This window comes from Gracilinanus agilis, chromosome 1, assembly GCF_016433145.1.
Source record: "Gracilinanus agilis isolate LMUSP501 chromosome 1, AgileGrace, whole genome shotgun sequence".
Taxonomy (NCBI): domain Eukaryota; kingdom Metazoa; phylum Chordata; class Mammalia; order Didelphimorphia; family Didelphidae; genus Gracilinanus; species Gracilinanus agilis.
In genome coordinates, this window is record NC_058130.1 from 230,703,276 (window position 1) to 230,721,361 (window position 18,086).

An 18,086-nucleotide genomic window follows, 5' to 3' on the forward strand; every position below is an offset into this window, starting at 1 on the left:
AAGGTTGATCTGCCTCTTATTCAGTTAGTTAAATAGACATTTGTTAAGCATCTATTATGGGTATATTACTAAGCTAGGCATTGGGGGAGATACAAAGATTAAACAGAGGAAGTTCTGTGCTCTCATGGAACTCCTAATCTCATAGAGAGATTAAATCTATACACAGGTAACTCTTTTGTAGAAAAATAATACCTACAGACATATTTTTAGACCATTATTTTCCAGTATTCTTTGAATGTCTGGGAAAATATAAATATAAAATAAATAAGACATGATAAATGCAGAAAAAAGGGGTTCAAAGAAAACAGTATAGGAACTTGAAGGGGGAGAGGGAAGAAATGTAGAGAAGTCTGTTACTGTCCAAGAATCAGGATGGAGCTTGTCTCCAGAAAATTCTGATATATAGAGGCAGTGTCCAGCTCACCCTTCTTCCCATAGGGGGAAAAGGGGCTTAAATCCTCATTACATTGTAAGACAAATTGCCTTATGAGTAACTGGAATCCTCTTTTTAGGATAGTACTCTTTTGGGCAATGACCAAAATCAGATAATCCACAACTGGATTATATCAACAAAATTACATTTATAATCGACTTTTCTTTAATGTATTCTAACATGCATTCCCATTGTTCAGTTGTTGGTGCTCAGGGAATTATAATTAACTTGAATATTAGTCTAATTAAAATATAATTAGACTAACAAATCTATATTTTAAAGACTATAATGTATTATAAACCCAAGTCTGCCTGTTTAGATCATGTTGCTTACTATTCCCCTTTAGTAGTAATGGTTGTGTGATAGTAGATGGGACAAGCACAATTTTTTGCTCCTAAACAGGACCAAATTATAGGATGCTGTTTAGTCCACTAAAAATTAAAAAAAAACTTGGATTAGACATAAGATAGGTTTAGGGCAGCTAGGTGGCATAGCAGATAGAGTACCATGTCTATTCAGAAAGACTCATTTTTCTGAGTTCAAATCTGGCCTCAGATACTTCCTATGTGACCCTGAGGAAGTCAGTTAACCCTGTTTGCCTCAATTCTTCATCTGTAAAATGAGTTGGAGAAGGAAATGGTGAACCACTCCAATATCTTTGCCAAGAATACCCCAAATGGGGTCATATATCACTGATATGACTGAATGACAATGAATGAGGCCTCAGAATGGCTTCTGAGGGACCCTTCTAGCTCTACACCCATGATCGTAATAATGGTACATTGATACCAAGAAAAGGTTATCAGCATCAAAGCTTAAGCAGAGACAGAATGAGGCAGGCAGGGTATAATGGAATTGGGGTATAAGGGTATCATAGGCCAGGAGGAGAAGCCAGGAAGAGTCAGTGATTATTGGGAGAATATTGGATCTCCAGTAGGCTTAGGAGAAGCATTCAAACCATAGGCTTCAGGTGCCAAATTCAGCATTTGGGGTTTGGGACCAAGAGGGAAGAAAACATGAGCAAATCAGGTTCTGAGTTCATTGATCAGTTTCAGAGGCCAGGAATTTGGAGGAGGTTGGGAAGAATGGTTGGATAGAGGAGGCTCAATGAGGGGAGGTAAGAGATGACTAACAAAAGAGAGTGGATGGGCCATGTGATTCCAATAAATAGGCCAAGTTTAATTATCCTGGAGATTAGCATAAATAGGGAAGAGTGAGTGACTAACAGACAGACAGTCACACAAATTGGGTCAATGTCCTGAGGAATCAGTCTGCATAAATCAAAATCTAGGCTAAGAACAGTGTAACTGGGAAATGGAAACCAGAGCCTAAACCAGAGGTCTGGGATGCCCTGACTCAATAGTCATGGAAACTGGGGATTAGAATCCAGATGCACATGATTTGTGCAGCACACGAGGTTACTAATAGTAGGACTAACTTGATAGGGAGTCTTCTGAGTTTAAGGCTTCCTATGAACTTAAACATATAAGTAAGATTATGACCCCAGGTGAGGAGTAAGTGATATAAAAGAAGAGAAGAGGGTGTGATAATCAAGTTGAGTCCCCCAGAAGGGGAATGGCAAACTTTCTCAAATAGCAAATTCATTTTTAGAGAAATGAGAAAATCTGGCTCCAAGTGCATTGAGGTAGATAAATGCCTGGCTCTTAATCTAAGGGGAGAGCTAGATGTACCCTACCCCAGTCATTGTTTTCATACAGATAGTTAACTACTATAGATATTCTCATGCTTTTTCCCATTTTAGGAGGGAGGGAGGATTCTGTTAATATTGATCAAGCCCCTATAAAATGCAAGACATTGTCCTGGGTGTTGGAGGCATAAAGATGAAAAATGAGAAAGACCTTGCTCTCCAGAAGCTTGTAGTTGAGTGGTGGGAAGGGAGAGGAACAATGTTTATATAAATAAATGGCAAATGTGATAGTGGAAAGGGACATAATTAAAATGTTATGTTTGAGAACACTTTCACCTGTGGGAAAAGAGAATTGAAAAGGATTCATTGAAGAGGTAGCCTCTGAGTTGAACCTGGAAGGAAGGGAGGGACTTCATCAGACAGAAAGAAGACAAGGATTATGACATAAATGAATGAATGAAGCATTTATTAAGCAATCAATTTGTGCAAAACACCATGCTAAGTGCTGATGATACAAAGAGAAAAAAAGAAGAGACCCCAGTTCTCAAAGAGTTTGCATTTAAATAGCAACAATACCACATGTGGAAGGTTTCAACTGTAAGTCAAATATAACTTCCTTCCTCCCTCTTTCAACCCTTTACTTTTTCCTTTATCTCTTTCTTTCTTTCTTTCTTTCTTTCTTTCTTTCTTTCTTTCTTTCTTCCTTTCTTCCTTTCTTTCTTTCTTCCTGAAATGTAATTGTAGAGTGAGATGGAAAATTATGAATCTAGTATGTCATAGAAAATATGTCATAGAAAACAAGATTGATGAGGGATAAAGAGAAAGGGAGTGGTTCAGAGTGTTAAATGAATATAGGAAGTCAAGGAGGATGGAGACAAAAGAAAAAGTCATTGGATTTTGTGGAAAGAAGGTGATTAGTGACCTTAGAAAATCATTACAGTAAAAGAGTGGAGATAGAAGCCAAATTGCAAGAGATTGAAAAAAATAATAGTAAGCACTTTATATACTGCTTTAAAGTTTACACAGTGCTTTACAAATATTAACTCATTTGTTCCTTTTAGCAACCCTATGAGTTAGGTGTTAATATTATGTCCATTTTACAGATGAAGAAATTGAGGGTTAAGTGATGTGTCTAGGGTCATATAAATAGTAAATATCTGTGGCCAGATTTAAACTGAGGTCTTATTAATGCTAGGTCCAGTGCTCTATCCACTTCCCTGAAATGAAAGCAGTATTTATATTCTCTTTTTTAGGAGCTTGTCATGAAAGGAAAGAAAGGACAGTAGCTTCAGTAGGTAGCATAATTCAAGGAAAGTTCCCTCCTTCCCCTAGAAGAGTCAAGAACTAAACATATTTGGCTAAGGGGAAGGAATCAATAAAGTGAAAGGGCATGAAGAAGGGGATAAGAATGACCCTGAGAGCTGGAATGAGGTCTCAGAGTGGGCAGAAGGAGATAGATTGGAGGGGTAGGCTCAGCTTTCGAAAGAAAGAAATCTATCTTCTTAGTATAAGACCAAAAGGAAATAGAAGACCTCTTAATGGGATTAAAGATTAGAAGAAGAGAGGAGGGAAGTAGTAGAAGATGACCTTAATCTCAATAAAAGTGGAAGGCAAAAATCATCTTCTGAGAATAGAGGAAGAGGGGTAGAATTAATAGATGGTGTGGAAGGAAGTATTTGCCATAGCCTTTGTAACAGAGAGTCCATAAGAGAAGGGTAAAAGCATGGCTGTGTAGCACTGAGGATCCAGTTATGGTTATAGAACATAAATTTGTAGTGAACCTGGTTCTTTTACAACAAACAGTTCAGGATCAAGATTGGAGGAGCCAGATAGAAGGAGTTACCCAAGGTTGAAGATTATTAGGGCAGAGATTATGAAAGGTCAAAGGAGCAAAAACAAAGTTCCCCTTGCTTATAGGATAAAACTCCACTTGTTCAATAAGAACTTGGGCTTAAATAGGACTAGAACTTCATTTTAAAATTTACTTACAATTAGAATCTAAATGAAAAGAATATGGATTTAATCCCAAAATTTTAGGCAAAATTGAGCACATCTAAGGATAGAAACCAGATTTTTGATTTCACTGACATAGAGAATACCTATTTTAGGAAATTTCCTCTACCAAAGCAAATCAGCATATTCTCTGCAATGTATGGAGTTATGTGATTTACTTGAAGTTACAAAGATAATATATGTATAAGTAAGGACTTGAACTTAGATGTTCCATACTATCTTGAAAGTCGAAGACATCTGGGACATGCTGATAAATGTATAATATCTGGATCTCTATACATGACACACTCAAATTTAATTTGCATTATTAATTTTCTCCTTCACTTTCTTAAGACTAGACAATCAGCAAAGCAATAAATCAAGCTCTGATTTGTAGCTTGCTGATTTCTGAGTTATAAATGCTCACATGGAAACTTTAATAATTGACTAGAGCCACATGGAGCTGGCTCTAGCACACCCCACTGATGTCTCTTAATTATAGTATTGGGATTAAATCATAACAAAATAACACAGATCTCATCACTACCAACATTTATTATGATACAATTTGGGACCCTTTATTTCTGGTCAAATGGAATTGTCATCTGGCCTAAGGATTTGTTAAGGCATTTGTGCCACCTCTTTGTCCTCCCTCTGTTGAAGAGGGTAAAGCCAGCCCTTATTGATGAACACCAAGTGAGCCCAGGGCTTCTTTTTGTTGCCTGCCATATAGTATTCTGGGAGCCATGCCAGCACTGTTCCCAGTGTCAGCTATGACCATAGTGCCTGAGGAGATAGAAACATTTAAAGTTTTTCCTTCACAAGGCCTGGCTGAAAAGGTCATGTCTCTTTTCCATGCCTAATATCAACTTCTGAATAAATAGAAATAAGGTTTTATTCTACTAATGTAGCTAGAGCAATGTAAGGATATTTTAGTTCTTCCTGTGAAATGTGATAATGATGATAGCCATGAGATATTGCCATTTGGATGATACTATGACTAACTCATTAGATATTTTAATGAGGTCTTTTCTGATTCTTATAATTATTAATGTTCTCCTCCTCCCCCAAAGTACTTTGTATTTGCTTTGGATAGATGTGATGTTTACATATTCGTGTAAGGGATCCTTCCCTCTCCCCAGATGTAATCCCCTTGACTTTCTTATTTTTATCTCAAGCTTCTAGAACAATGCTTGGCATAGAGGAAATGCTTAATAAATGATTTTTTAATTGAATGAAGATATATTTGTTCCAATTTGAAGCAACCATATTGGGACTCAGAGGGGTTTCAGATCTTACAAAAGATTCAGGCAGGCCAAATGTACAAAACACTTAGGATTTTATGATGAGAGTCTTATCTTAACTCCCATAAAGGAAAAGAGGAAGGGAACAAACATTTAAGGGCCTACTACACTTACTATGATCCAGGTGCTTTACAAGTATTATCTCATTTGAAACTCATAACAACCCCATGAGGTAGGTGCTATTATTGTCCTTAATTTACAGATGAGGAAATTGAGAAAGTCAGAAGATAAATTGCCCTGAGTCAACCAACTAGGAGGAGATATGGCCAAATGTGAACTCAAGCCTCCTTGACTCTGGACCTATCCATCCTACCACCTATCTGCTTCAAAGCCTAATTTGGGATAAGAGAGGATGGGCAGGGGGCAAACAAGGGTATAACCATGGAAGCCACCAGATTCTTAGAAATTATAGTCTCTCAACCACCGGAGGACCAATTTTCCATTGACACACCTAGGTTTTATTAAGCTTTTGATACAACTCCTAGTCTATGAGTGGAATTCTTGGGTGATTTGTCTCTTCTACATTAGGGCAATTTGATGATGGAACCTTGCACAAAGTAGGTGCTTTCTAAAATATATGCTTGTTGGCTGACTGACTTATGAATTTTATAGATGAAAGGCAGGTCCTCTTTCAAGTGCAAATATCTTAATGGCTTCTCATCTCTGAAGTTACAGGCAGGAGGATTCTAGGGATTAGCAATGAGGTCCTGGTTAATCAGGCATGAGATTCACAAGTTTCCAGCATGAGGTATGGAAATTTCCAGAAAAGGCTTCTTAATTCTTTACTTTCTGCCATCAGAGTTGTATTGTCTGCTTTTCTGACAGAGCTGATATTTCTCTTGGCAACTTTAATTCTGGCTTTTTATTTATTTTGTACAATGTTCTCTGTATCTAAGTTAATTAAATAAGGTGACAAAGTACAGTATTATTGCACTCCATTCTAATCTTAAAACAATTATTTCACTTTCACTTCTGTTAATTCTTGATCCATATAAGGAATTCTTCCTTCATTTGGGCATATCATTCCCTTTTTCCTTTCCCTTTTGTTCTTTCCTCAGCTATTTACAAAGCCTTCTTCAGAAATCCATCTTGCTTTTTTACTCTTCTTTTTCATTGTTTTTGTTGCTGCCTCTTGTATATTATTGTAAACCTCTGTCCATAATTCTTTAGGCACTCTAGCTACCACATCTAATCCGATAAATCTATTTGGTACCTCAACTTCATATTCAAAAGGGAAGTTATTTAGGTCATACCTAGGTGGTCTAATGGTTTTCCCCACTTTATTCAATATAAGTCTGAATTTCACAATAAGAAGCTCATGATCTAAGCTATAGTTAGCCTCAGGTCTTGTTTTAATTGAGTGTATAGAGCTTCTCCACCTTTGACTATAAAGTATATATCAATCTGATTTTGATTTTGACCATCTGATGATGTCCATATGTGTAGAGTTGCCTTTTGGATTTTTGAAAAAAAGTGTTTGCTATGACCAATGAATTACCTGGACAAAACTCTTTTAGTCCTCGACCTAGTTCATTTTGTATTCCAAGGTCAAACTTTCTGTTATTCCAATTATTTTTGATTTCCTACTTTGGCATTCCAACCCCCATGATAAATGTGAATTTTGGGGGGTGTTTTTCTAGAAGATGCAGATCTTCATAAAACTCATTGACTTTGCCTTTGGCATCAATGGTTGGAGCACATAATTGCATTGCTTTGATCTTAAATGGTTTGCCTTGGATTTGAAAAGATATCATTCTGTTTTTTAGATTATACCCCAGTTTTTCTCATCCTTTTAGGTGACTACGAATGCTACTCCATTTCTTCTAAGGGACTCTTATTATAGTGTAGGTAATGATCACCTGAATTAAATTCACCCATTCCCACCCATTTAAGTTTAATGACACCCAAGAAGTCAATGTTTAATCTTTTAATCCTATTTAATAAACCCCCTTACCTGGGTTTATAGATCTTACATTCCAGATTTTTGTGCAATATTGATCTTTACAATATCAGACTTTCCTTTTCTTATCAGACACATCTGTAGCTGAGCTTCCTTTTTGCTTTGGCCCAGCTGCTTCATTGGTTCTGGAGTAACCTGTAGTTATCCTCTTCTCTTCCCCAGTAATGTATTGGACACCTTCTGAACTGAGGGGTTCATCTTCATTTTAATACTGTTCATGGTGATTTCTTGGCAAAGATATTAAAATGGTTTGCCATTTCCTTCTCCAATGGATCATCTTTTGTCAGAACACTCCACTATGACTTGTCCATCTTGGGTTTCTCTGCATGACATAGCTCATAGTTTTATTGAGGTACACAAGCTCTTCAGCTATGACAAGGTAGTGATTCAGGAGGAGCTACCAGCTTGACCTTTCCTGAAATTCCTTTGCTAGATATTCTTCCATATCACATATCGTAAGAGTGGTGTGTCCCAAGGTTCTGTTCTTTCTCTACACTCTCATTTGTTAACCTCATTAGTTAGTTCCCATGGGTTTAATTGTCATCTCTAACCACATGATTCTCAGATTTATATGTCTAGTCCCATTCTGTCTCCTGAGCTCCCGTCTCATATCTTCAATTGCCTATTAGAGATTTCAAACTGCATGTTTCATAGACCTCCAAAAATCAACATGTCAAAAACAGGGATCATTTATCCTTCTCCCTAAACATGACAGTTTCCCAAACTTTCTTATTTCTGCTGAAGGCATCACGAAACTCCCAGTCACTCAGCTTTGCAGCCTTGAAATCCTTGTTTCCTCAGTCTCATTAACACTACATTTCCAATCAATTGTGAAACTTTTTAGTTTATACCTTCACAACATCACTTGCATCCTTCTCCTTTTCTCCACTCCCATAGCTACCACTCTAGTTTGGTACTCATCACTTCTCCTCTAGGCAATTGCAATAGCTTTCTAATTGGTCTCCCTGCTTCAGGTCTCTCTCTGCTCCAATCCATCATCCATATAACTGCTGAAGTGATTTTTCAAAAGCATAGGTCTAACCACAGCACTCCCCTAATTAATAAACTCTGATGGTTTCCTATTATCTCTAGGATCATGTATAAATTCTTCTGCTTGACATTTAAGCTCCTTAACTTTTTAAATCTCTCCAGTTCCTAGTGCCCCTCTCCCATAACTACCTCGTATTTATTTATTGCATATTATGTATCTGATTTTATATATACATATGCTTCCCCAATAGATTATAAGCTACTAGATGGTGAGAGCTATTACATATTTGTCTTTGTATTTATAGTTCTCAGCAACAATAACTGGTATGTAAGGCACACATGTGCATGTACACATATGCGCGCACACACACACTCTTTTAATAAGCCAGGATCTGCCTTCTTCCTCTCCCTCTTTCCCCTGATCCAATCTGTGATCTTGAGAAAAGAAGAAAGACAAAATTCATTACAAACATGTATAGTCAATCAAAACAAATTTCCATATTGACCATGTCCAAAATTTTTTTTTCCATTTGGCATTCTGAGTCCTTCATCTTTCTATCAGGAGATAGCATGTTTTATCATTAATCCTCAGGAATCCTGGTTCATCATTACACTGATAAGAGTTCAGCATAATAGTATTCCATCACATTTATATATCATAACTTGTCAGCCATTCCCCAATTTATAGGTACTCCCTCGGATTCCCATTCTTTGCTACCTCCAAAAGAAGTATAGATATTTTTGTACATCTTTAGAGTTTATTTTGCTTAGGACTAATCACTCCCTTAATCTACCTTTCCTCTAATTTCCCTTCCCCTTCTTCCCTTTCTCTCTTTTCCTATTGAATTAAATGGATTTTGATATATAACTCTCTCTGTATTCTTCCTTATTTTGACCAGTTTAAATGAGAGTGAAGTTTGTGTTAACTGTTTCTCCCACCTCTTCCTTCTCGTTTATATAGTTTTATGCTTGTGCACCTTGATTATCTGAAATAATATTCCCTAATCTTCTTCCCTTTTTGTCTCCCTGTTCCCTGCCAGTATATTCATTCCTTTTCTCAAGATCATCAAGATATAACAGACCTAGGCCCAGGCCTTGTCTAATTGAACTCCCTCATTGAAGCCTAATGATAGAATGCAGAGGGCACAAATGTATCATCTCCACATGTTCGATGTTAGACGTTTATCATTGTTTAGTCCTTTATCATTGTTCATTTATGTTTACCTTTTTATATTTCTCTTCACTCTGGTGTTTAAACTTCATGGTTTTCACAAAGCTCTGGTCTTTTCATCAGGAATGCTTGGAAGACCTTTAATTCATTAAAGATTTATTTATTTAACTCTGTATCTTTGTACTTAGTTTTGCTGGGTAAGTTATTTTTGGCTTTAAGCTCCCATCCTTTCATTTCAGGAGTATCATATTCCAATTTTTCTGTTCCTTTATAGTGGTGGCTGCTAAATTGTTTGTGATCCTGACTGTGGCTCCTTGATACCTGAATTCTTTCTTTTTTGGCTGCTTTAATTATATTTCCTTTGACTTAGAAGCTCTGGATTTTGCCTCTTATGTTATCAGAAGCTTTCATTTTGGGGCTTCTTTCAGAAAGTAAACAGTGGATTCTTTCTAGCTCTACTTTGCCCTCTGGTTCTAAGAGTTCTGGGCAATTTTCCTTTGATATTTCTTGAAATATTATGTGTAGGCTCTCCTTTTTAGTTACGGAAATTAGATAGTTCAATAATTCTTAAATATTTAAATTCTTAAATTTCTTCTTAATCTATTTTCCAAGTTAGTTGTTTTTGCTGTAAGATATCTTACATTTTCTTTTTTACTTTGTTTTTACATTACTTGTCTTCTTATAAAATCATTTACTTCTATTTGGTCTGTTTTATATTTCAGGGAGTTTGTTACTTGCACAAGATTTTATACCAACCTCTTTAATTATCTTTCTAATTCTTTCTTTTATAGCTCTCATTTATTTTCCAAATTTTGCTTAATTATTTCCATTATACTTATAAAATATTTTTGTCTCTTAAAAATAAAAGTCTTGCTTTATCTTACTTTATCTTACTTACTTATCCTACTTTACTTATGTTATCTCTTCCAGGAATTCTAGTTGAATTTGTGCCCAAGCTGTCTTTTCCTCTGAGACATTGCTTATATATGTTTTGGAGTCATTTTTAAAAATTTGCACTTATATCTTGACCATCTCTGCCACCATGATAGCTAATTATGGTAGAATTCTTCTTTTTTTTTTTTTCTAGTTTACTTCCTGACTATTTCAGGATCTCAGGGATAAAACGGAGATCTGCAAGCTTTCAATTTTCTCAAAACAGTTTGGTCCAGGGCAAAGACTAATTGCTTTATTTCACCCTGATCTGAGCTTTTAAAGTTGCTGATCTATGTTTGGGTATTTGCAAAAAAAAAGATTGCTGTAGGACTTTCCCCCTATCAGATAGCTGGTTCAAAGTGATAGATTTGTAGGTTCCCATTTTGTCTGGGGTTCCTACCTCAGTTTTTCTTCTGCAGGCTGAGCTAAATGCTGGAAGTGAGAGCCTGTTCTGTTTCTATTGCTAGCTTTTGAACTTCCCACCCAGGGCCTCCCTATGTAGGTAGACTACTTCATGGGCAGGTCTTATTCTTCCCTGGTTCTGTGATAAAAAACTGAGTAATGGGCAATAAAGCTGCCAGTTGTCATTTATCTCTATCATGATGCCCTGGTATGTATTTGGTAAAGCTCTAGTATTGTCTGAGACACTGATGCACAATTTCTCCCTGACCAGAGTGCTCTTCATGGTGTGCTACTGACCATATACTCTACCCAGTATCCATAGACCTCCTTGTCTGTCTTTTTATGTCAAACTGGGATGGACAAATGACTCACTGTGACTTTTTCTGGATTTCTCTATCAGGATTTTGTCTGGTGCATTTTCTTGATCTGTTTTGATAAGTTGGTTGAGGGAAGCCCATTGCATTTTGCCATCTTTACTTTGCCTCTGCTTCTGGGTACATATTAGATATTTAATGAATTTTTTGTTAATTGCTGCCAGCTAACAATTAAAATTATCCTGAAATGGAAGAGACTACTTTAGGAAATGAGCTTCCAAACACTGCCAGTCTTTTAAAGGTGGCTGGATAACCACTTGTCAAGGATGTTGTATTTGGGGGTCTTATAGCCTGAAAGATACTATGGTGTAAAGGAAATAGTACTATGTGATTTGGGGCAAGTATCTCTGTCTTTCTTGGTCTCGGTTTCCTCATTTAGAAGATCGGAGGGTTTGATTAAATGATTTTTAAGCAAGTACAATAAATAATTCAGTGATCCTCCAGTTATAAATCTATGATCTTATGATGCAATTTATGTTTATATTTGACTAAAACTCATTTGAGCCCCTTTCCACTTTAAAATTCTATTATTTAAAAATATCTATTTAAAAATCATGATCGGATGAGACATCAAATGTTGATAAAGGCTATGACTATGACTGACTCTCCTAGGCTACCTAGTGAGATTTCAAACCTTGAATAGTAGTGAGATCCTCAATGTGTTCATAGCAGATGACTTCACCATCATTCTAGGCATGAACATTATTATATATGAAACAAATTACTGGATTAGGTGCATTCTAAACAACCCCTCTGCTTGTTAATGTGCGAACCCTCACAGGAATCCTTTAAATCATTCAATATTACTAGCAACTCTATAAAGTGAGGATATTTGAATCAGAAACTCCAACACTACAGGCATAGAATGACAATGAAAACAAGCACAGTGCCTTTATATTTGTTTTATTGGTCATGTTCTTTCATCTTCTGTCATTTATTCTCTCTTCTAATTTTCCCTGTAGCAGATTCCTCCCCATCTACCTATGTGTATTCTCTTCATTTGACTAGTCCTCAAACTAGCAAGGTCTAACGCCTGTGGAGCGGCTGTGCTCCAAATCCTATTTTCCCCAAACTCTCCTAATTAGATTGCATCTATTAAGAAATAAGGGAGATTCATTGATATTGTCTAAGTAAAACTCTGTACTATTTGATGACTAGTAAATAGCAGTATATTGGAGTGTGTGTGTGTGTGTGTGTGTGTGTGTGTGTGTGTGTGTGTGTGTGTTTCAGTGAAGGTTTTAGGAAATAGATGAGTCAGATATGTGGTACTACAATGGATGAAGTCTTGGACCTTGAGTTAGGAAGACCTAAATTAAAACCTCACTTCAGACACTTACTAGTCACATGTAACCCTGATCGAGCTGCTTAATTTCTCTCAGCCTCATTTCCTTATTTGCAAAATGGAAATAGTAATAATGTCTGTTTCACAAGGCTATTGTGAGGAACTAATTAGATAATATATGTAAAGAATTTTGCAATCATTAAAGATCTACATAAGTATTGGCTATTATTATTATTTTTGTGATTGTTATTACAATGCTAAATTTATTCCAGTTTTTCTTTACAAATTGTACAAAGTGTAGTTTGCCAGGAGTACTCAGTTTAGACACCTTAAGCATCCCAGATAGTCTTGTAAGTCTTGTATCACTGAATAAAAAGGTGTCTTCTCCTCTAGTCAGCTAAGATTTCTCAAGCAATACCTCTTTCATGCACCATGTTCTAACTACTCTTCTAGTTTTTCAGTTTTCTTTTGTGTATTGTTTTCCCTCATTAGATTGTAAGCTCTTTGAAGGCAAGGGCTGTATTTCTTTCTCTTTTTCATATCTTCAGCACTTAGCATAGTGCCTGGCATAGAATAGCCACTTAATACATTGATTACTGAATATATCCATGTTGTATCTGTTCAAGAAAAGACTTTGGGATTTTTCCTTACCATCTTCCCGCTTTTTGATCAGTTCTTAACTCAGATCCTGAAACACTCTTGCTATTTTGTTTCTCTCACTTAGATGCATGGAGACGGATGGAGAGTGACAGCAGCATGCCACCCATGGTCAGCAACTCCAACAGCAGTTCCATCACTGCCATCAGCTCTTGCACAACTGCTCTTAATGCTGCTAAAAAGCAATACTTCACCCAGACTGGGATATAGTAGGATTTCTCTATTTATTGTTGTTGTTGTTTCTATACAGGGTGAGAATACTTCCAAATTCTGTTGCTAAACACAGGCTCACTTAACTTTCTTTTAAACAAGAGACAGAACTACTGTTCTCTAAAAAGAAGGTTCTGTTTTTCTCCTCAGGGAAGAGCCTGGGTTTTACATAAATGATTTATTAGATCAGAGACAGCAATGTGATGTGGAAGATTATTATAATTTATATAAATAATATATTTTAATATTTATTTATTTCAATTGCTTGAAACAAGCATTTGCTAAAAGATTGCCTGTGGATTCAGAGACAAATCAGAAATAATCTCTGCCCTCATGGAGTTTATAATCTAGTAATAGAAATAAAAAAAAAAGATTCACAGGTAACCAGTGTTGTGGTATGTATGTTTTCCAGGCAGTATGAGGCATTGTGATAGAATAAAGAGGCCACCTTAGAGTCAGGAATTGGTTTTGAGTCCTGCCTCTGACCCCACCACATGACCTTGGGAAAATCATTTAACCTATCATTACCTTCCTGAGTAGGAGCAATTCTCTAAAACTATATAATGTGAGTTGTATTGAAAATGAGGCAGACATTCCCTGTCTGTCTAAGGCCAAAAAAAAGTTAAGGAGTTCATTGTCCCCACGCCCCAAATACTGAATCACACAAACTGTTAGCTAGAAGCAGGCTATAATAGCTATTAATTCTCTGTAAAATCCATATTTCAACTATAATTTTGAAAGAAAGAGAAAGAGATAGAGATAGAGATAGAGAGAGAGAGAGAGAGAGAGAGAGAGAGAGAGAGAGAGAGCAAGAGAGAGGATGTTTTTCTGGGAAAAGGAAGTTTTTTTTCTTTATACTAATGAAATCACAAGTTGATATAAAAAATATACATTAGAGGTATCAAAAACAATTGAGGAGCATTGATAAAATTCCGAGACATCACATATCTACAATTTCACTTTGAGCTTTATGTTAAAACTGAGAATGATGTGAACAGAAATAACCATTTCAAAAGGTTCAGACATGCCTTTGTCTTACCTTGACCCTCTTTGAAAAAGGTTCTGTCAAATCTTCCTCTTTAGATTAGTAAGCAGATGCTACATAGCTTGTGTGCTGTATCACTAATGTTCATATGAATTTTCCTTTTTCCTCAAAATAGTGTACTTAACCATTATGAGCTATAAACTACCCTCTTTACACCCCCTCCCAATATAACTATATCGTAGGATGGGATATCATATTTCAAGAAATCATAAGTGAAAAGTGACTAGATCCTTTAGAAATAGGGCCAAATGAAAATAAAAAATGATCTACTAGCCACTCTCCAAAATCAGAGTCAAAATTTAGTCTCAAAGAAAACATTTATAGAGAGAAAAAAGTAGTAGTATCAAAGAATAATACCAGGTATCCAAAAGTTTTCATAGTGGACTTTTGTAGTTGTTCACGAGGATTTTTGATTACTTCTATATTCAACATTATGTTGCCTTGGTAAAATGCAGCTTCCTTAAGGGAAAATATTATTTCGTTTTTGTCTTTGCATCCCCAGAACCTTAGCAATGTTTGGCACATAGTAGGTATTAGATAAAATGTAGTTGATGAATTGAACGTACTTTGATAGATTTGCAATTTCATTATTATGTTATTCCCTCCATCAGTACAGATTATAACACGTCTATGTTTTCTTATTCTCTTTGATTCTTCCTATATGGAGTGCTCAGGGAGGACTAGCACCTTTGGTATGAGGATTTGCCAAGATCTTTTTAAGGATGCTCATTGACTGTTGATATCTATCTGTTACCCAGCTCTCACCAGTGGCTGTAAGAAGCTGTAGCGTGTGCAGTGGTCACACCTCTGGAAAACTGTATTGGTAGACAGGCTAAACCAGGTTGAGAGTAATCAATGGGCCTCTAACACCTGTTGATGAAGGAGAGATGTCTTTCCTAAGTTTGTGAAGACTTCCCTGGAAGAATGGGCAAATGAGAACAATCTGTTCCAAAGTCCATGCAGGTGGCTAAAGCAGGTGCTGTGGAACATTCAGAGTTTGTTCAGACATTGAAGATACCAAGGTCATCCATTACATTCTGGGTCATGGTCCATTGTTAACAAACTCTTTCATGTTAGAATCCTCCCACTAGAAATTGTTTTATATATATTTTGTATTTAATATTTATTTACAGATTGTTTTTTGGCAAATAAACACAAGCTACTTGAAGGCAAGAACAGTTTCATTTTTGCCTGCTGTCTCTCCATCCTTTAAGAGCCCACTGAATTGAATGGAATTCTCCTTGTCTTCTTTGGCCAGGTGTATCTGATAGTTAATTAGCTCCTATGCCACTTACTATTGGAAGATTTTCCTGGTTCTCTTGTTTGTTACTGTTGTCTCCCTCCTCAAATGAGTTTTTATTTACTTAAATATTTTCATGTTGTACCTTCTAGTGGGTTGTAAGCTCCATGAGGGCATTTTTGTCTTTGTATGCCCAGATCCTACCATAATGTCTTTCTTGTAATAGAGGCTAGATAAATGCTAGTAGAATTGAACTAATTTGCCATAGCTGACATAGTTTTGTTTCCCTTGGAAAAGCGTTAGCCTCTTCAGTATCTATGAGAGAAGGCAGGGTATGGTCACTTTCCATTTGCTCTGGCCCCAAGCAGTTCAAATATTTTTGTAGGAAGTTTGGAAGATTCCATTTCTCAGAAAACTCACAGCAGGCAGCATTTGAATTCTTCTCCCTCTTGAACATTTTATTTAGTATTCTAAATACTTGGCTAGAAACTCCAAAGCTGTCTACAGGACTTTTTCAATGGAGGGAAAGAGGGAGGTTTTACTGGGGAAGCATTACTGTAGTTCTAGCTCTATCTTTCAGGATTCATCTGAATGAATAGTCTTAGAAAGTGGTGGTCCTGGAGGATGGACCCGAGGTCTGGCCCAAGCTTGGCCTGGAATTTGGGTGCTTTCATTGTCAGTACAGTGGTCTTTTAAGGATTATCTCAGTAATTTCTCCAAAGAGGAAGGTAGTAGCACTTCAGGCAGGGCAAAGTCCAGGAGTATATATAATGTCTTTATGGCTGGAGTGCCATTCCTTCTTATAGACTCTTCTAACTCTCCCATCCCAGGGATTACTTTCCCTATAAAATTTGTCTTCTCACAACCCTGACCACAAACCTACACCTTCCTTGCTCAGTGGCTTGCCTTGAATTTTAAGACTAGGGACCGCTGTTCTGAGAGGCTTGGCGCCCTTGAAATAAGGTCATTTCCCACAGCATGGCTGAAAAAGCACTTCCTGTTGAGTTATAAAATCTTTAGCCCCTGTTCTAACACTAAATATGGGATCATTTCTTTCTCTTTGAAAGAAGAGAATTGGACAATGTCCTTTCTCTGTAAGCTTGGGCAAATGACTTCTTGCCTGTTAGTCTTCTGTTTTCTTTTCTTCTCTAAAATGAAACAATTGGATTAGGTGGTTCTTAATGTCTTCCATTTGTAACAGAACTCTTTGAGGGTTTGGGAAAGAGTTGGCTTCAAGCCATTTCAGTCTTTCCCCCAAATGCATCTACTTACTTGTTTGTTATGATGATTATTACTTGCTCCATCAACCCAGAAGTCATGTTTCTTGGATGAGAAATGTGAAGAAATACATACTTTTAGCATCAGGCAGCTAGGTGGTATAATAGGTAGAGCACTGGGTTTCAAGTTAAGAAGGTCTTGAATTCTAATCCTGACACAGGACACTAGCTGTGTAATTAGGGAAGTTGTGTAAACTTTATGCTGTTTTCTCATCTAAAAAATGAACGATTTGGGTTTGATGGCATCCAAATCAATGACCCTATGATTTAGTCATTAAGATTAATTAGTTGTCAAAGAACTAATTATTAAGAAAGTGCTACCGGACGACCTATTTGCTGGAAAAAGAGGATATGGGCAATCTCTCTGATAGCAACAACACACAGAGGTCTCTTGTTTCTAACCACAAGATGATGTCTCACTCTGGAGCCCTCATCCCCCAATTGATGCAGATTATCTTGGGACATAATGTTTGGCTCTTGCCCCAGGGGCAAAAATTCCTAGTTATGGTTTTAGCAGGAGCTCCAGGGTAGATTTGTCTGCCTGATTTTCTCTTTCCCTCTGCCTGTTGTCTTTTGGCTTTACAAGGCTAAAACTCTCTGCTAAGGCAAATCTTTCTCTGTCATTTATCCCCACAGTCTCTAACAACAAAAAAAGAAACAATCTCCAAGGTTTTCTCTGCTATAAGCGCCAAATTCAGATATAATGGCTACAGACCTTAATGACGTTTTCTCTTCAACACCTGAAATGGGTGGTTCTCTCATTATTTTTTCAGGAGCCTTAAAATTCTCTGTTTTCTCTCTAATTAGCTCCCATAAGAACATCTCTCAAGCATCTTTGTGGAATTATTTAAATCACTCAAGCCTATCAACAAACCCTGCTAGTTATGAGTCCCATCTAAAAGAGAATACTAGTTAGGGGTGGTGGGGTAATTCTTCAAATCTTAAAACATATATTCCCTTAAGGAATAATTTTTATTTTAAGAAGTGGGAGATGGGAAAGGTCTTAGTTTCTTCATTTAATGTGAATGACTAGTCTTCAGGCTCAATCTAGTTTACTTTTTTTTTTAAACCCTTAACTTCTGTGTATTGGCTCCTTGGTGGAAGAGTGGTAAGGGTGGGCAATGGGGGTCAAGTGACTTGCCCAGGGTCACACAGCTGGGAAGTGTCT

At 36.8% G+C, this 18,086-nt stretch overlaps 1 protein-coding gene across 1 annotated transcript in view; it reads left to right on the plus strand.

The window, feature by feature from the left end:
* Nucleotides 1–18,086, plus strand: part of LOC123250226 (atrial natriuretic peptide receptor 1-like) — a 123,479-nt gene that overhangs the window by 34,928 nt on the left and 70,465 nt on the right. The window contains exon 8 of the mRNA XM_044679246.1: nucleotides 13,214–13,355. Coding sequence (XP_044535181.1) covers nucleotides 13,214–13,355 — 142 coding nt within the window. The remainder of the gene's footprint in view (nucleotides 1–13,213; nucleotides 13,356–18,086) is intronic.